At 68.4% G+C, this 2995-nt stretch overlaps 1 protein-coding gene across 1 annotated transcript; it reads right to left on the bottom strand.

Moving 5' to 3' along the window:
- Positions 1–410: 410 nt before the first annotated feature.
- On the bottom strand, positions 411–2939 carry SHISA4 (shisa family member 4). Its single transcript, XM_019638006.1, has 5 exons — positions 2841–2939; positions 2393–2564; positions 1716–1849; positions 1006–1113; positions 411–802 (listed from the first exon to the last, which is right to left on the bottom strand). Exons 1-5 carry the CDS (start codon positions 2884–2886, stop codon positions 777–779), a joined length of 486 nt encoding a protein of 161 aa, XP_019493551.1. The 5' UTR covers positions 2887–2939; the 3' UTR covers positions 411–776.
- Between the last annotated feature and the right edge of the window lie 56 nt (positions 2940–2995).

Raw genomic sequence — 2995 nt, 5'->3', positions numbered from 1 at the left:
TGACAAGCGCCTTGCACCCGTGTCACCTGTGTGTCCTAGGCCCTCTGACGAGGGAGGAAGGACTCGTTAACGTGCGTATTGCACCCTCACGACAGGCCCTTTCTGCAGATGAGCAAACTGAGACCTGGGGACCTTCAGAGACATACGCAAGGTCAGACAGTCATGGGGCCAAACGCGATCTATGTGTCCCCAAAGGGGACAGCCATGCAAGCTCTGCGGTGCAGATGGGCGCCCTCTTCCACGTGGACAGGACCCACCTTGTTGGCTGTGGGAACCAGCCCCGAGCACCCTCAGCCTGTGGTGATCCCACTTGTGGGTGGGGCGAGGGTGGCGCTTGCCCCAGCCCTGCCCTGGCCCCCACTTCAGGGATGGGTGGCTGGCAGCAGTGCTCAGGAAAGGCAGGCGTGAGCTGCGTCCTCAGAGCTTTAATGCAGCAGGCCGGAGCCCCGGGCAGTGGGGTGGCGGGAGCAGGGCCTCTGCCCACAGCGGCACCGCCCGGGATCCTGGGAGCAGAGGGTCTACAAGAAGGCAGGGGCTGTGACCCAGGCTTTCGCGTCCTTCCCTGGCCCAGAACAAACAGGCCGCCAAGCCCGAGCCTTGCCCACCCGGCCCTCAGTCACGACCAAGTCCCACTTCCCTGGGGCTCAGTCCCCAGGAGGGCCCAGGGCACGGCTCGGCCTGGGCCTGTTGGGTGGAGGACTCCCGCCCACGACAGGAGGGGCATCGGTGAAGGGACAGCAGACAGCGCGGGCTCCTCAGGCTCCTGGGTAGGAGGGCTACGGTGGCACCTGCGGGGGTGGAGCTGAAAGCCAAGAAGGATGAAGGTGGGGGGCATGCAGGATGTGAAGTACCCCCCCACACACACCCAGGCTGCGGGATACCTAGGGAGGAGCCAGCCTGGAAGTCTCCAGCTGGAGGGAGCGCGCTGGGGCGAGAGAGGACGCTGGGGACCCAGCGCAGGGGTGAGGGCAGGCGGGAGCAGGGGGCTGCAGGCTGGTCACTCACCTGCAGGGTTGTATGTAGGGGGCCCAGCCGGGTAGAATGGGTGGTGGGGAGGACCCCCGGGGGGTACAGGAAGCCAGGCTGCAGGGCCTGTCATTGGGATGGCCTGGCCTGGGGACAAGGACCAGCACTGAGAGCTCTGCCTCCATGGGCGCCTTCATGGGGTCACCTGCCCCAGGTGACCACCGCTGGGCCCTGCCCTCTGGCCCCCTGCTGCCCTGGCTGCACGGGGCTGGCGCGTGGCCTCCACGGGTCTGTCTGTGTTTAGCACGGTTTCCCCAGCAGGCGTGGGACCCCACGAGCCAGGCAGCACAGCTGGGGGATGTCCTACAGGACGAGGGGTGGGCGGCTGCAATCTCGCAGACCAGCCTCCAGGGGTCCCCCGGCCCGTCTCTGCCACACTGACCTCCCCTGTGATGTCACCAGGTCTGTGCCCGTATGCAGCCATCTGCCAACACTCAGGCAGGCACCCCAGTCCGTGCCACCCCTGCACGTCCTGATGGGAGGCACACACGCACCCACTGATGGGAGGCACACCAGCGTCAGCATGCAGTGCGGTGCCCACATGTGACCCTGGCTGGGGCTACACGCTGGCAGGCATGTGAACACGGGAGACACACCACACGACCGCCGGCCTCACACGCCCTGGGCCTCCGTGGCCCCCTGGGCTCAGCAAGCCCGCCCCAGGGCCTCGTGCCCGGCACCGTCCCTACCTTCAAAGAGGCTCTGCAGCTGTTGGTGCCGGCGGTACAGATGGTGGCAGGTGCACAAGCAGCAGCAGATGCTGGTGGCAACCACGGCCACAAACAGAACCACGGCGGAGGCGATGCCTGCCAGGATCCTGGGTCTTGACACAGAGAACAGGCCCCCTCAGCCTGCAGCACCGATACGGGTCCTCATCCTGGGGCCATGGCAGCCGAGGCCTGGGGGCCGTGTGGGCTCTGGCCAGGGCCTGGGGGAGTCTGGAGGGGGCTCTGGGGACTTGCAGCTACGGCAGCACGGAAAGTCGCCATGGGATCTGAGAGGCACGGTCCTGGGAACCCAGGCCAATCTCTCAGCAGCCTCACGTTTCATACTAGCTGCCCCTCATTATATGAAGACCCAAGGCCACAGCGAGTGAGAAGTGGCCTGGGAATGAACCCGCTCTCCCACAAGCCACGCTGCGGTCTGGGCCTTGAGTCTGAGTCCTCGCCTCAGGGGCCTGACAGGACCCAGGGGACACGCGGCCCACCCAGGCACCTGACCACACCGGCAGGCCTTTCCTGGGAGCCCCGATACCCAGCTTCGTCACCAAGTGGGAGCCCAGGGTTCCGGTCAGGACGAGGGAGGACCAGGCAGGGCGGGAGGACGGAGCCTCAGAGGAGGACGGGGCGAGGCGAGGCCGGCCCACCTGAGCCCCTGGCAGTGCTTCTGCTGCCGCTCGGAGAGCAGCAAGTTCAGGTCCCCACAGCAGTACCGACGGTGGCAGGTCCCGCAGCAGAAGGTGAAAGGCGGGCAGCTAAACCCCGGATGCCAGGAGCCGTTCTCGTCCAGGTACCCCAGGCAGCCGGTGCCGGCCAGCGCTGTGACAGGGTGGGGGGGTCGGGGCTACCAGGCTGCTGCTCCGGCCGCCCACAGCCCCACCCCGTCGTCCCCTTCCCGGGGTCCCCCGGGGTCCCCCCACCATGAACCCCTCCCCGCGGTGGGCCCCAGCCCGCTGGAAGCCGCAGCCCCAAATCTGTCCCTTGTCTCCACCCTGAGGGTCTCAGCCCCTGACCCCGGGGTCAGCTTCCCGGGGCCGGGGACCCGGGTCCCGTCTCTCCCGCTCCCCGCGCCGAGGCCTGGCTCCGGCCCCTCACCCAGTGGGGCTCCCAGCAGCAGCAGGGCGATCGCGGCGAGCGGCATGGCGGGCGGGGGCTGTGGGGCCCGGGCTGTGGGGCGGGCTCGTCTCCGGCCGGACTGGCCGAGGCCCCGCCCTGACCCCGCCCGCCGGCCACGCCCCCAGCCGAGCGCC

This window comes from Hipposideros armiger, unplaced genomic scaffold, assembly GCF_001890085.2.
Source record: "Hipposideros armiger isolate ML-2016 unplaced genomic scaffold, ASM189008v1 scaffold_37, whole genome shotgun sequence".
In the NCBI taxonomy this organism is placed as follows: domain Eukaryota; kingdom Metazoa; phylum Chordata; class Mammalia; order Chiroptera; family Hipposideridae; genus Hipposideros; species Hipposideros armiger.
This window is presented reverse-complemented; position numbering and strand designations above follow the sequence as displayed.

Coding starts and splice junctions, on each gene's coding strand:
- SHISA4 (XM_019638006.1), bottom strand. CDS start 2,886: ATGCCGCTCGCCGCGATCGCCCTGCTGCTGCTGGGAGCCCCACTGG. Junction 1,850..2,392: donor AAGCACTGCCAGGGGCTCAG/GTGGGCCGGCCT, acceptor CTCTGTGTCAAG/ACCCAGGATCCTGGCAGGCA. Junction 1,114..1,715: donor GCTGCAGAGCCTCTTTGAAG/GTAGGGACGGTG, acceptor CCTTGTCCCCAG/GCCAGGCCATCCCAATGACA.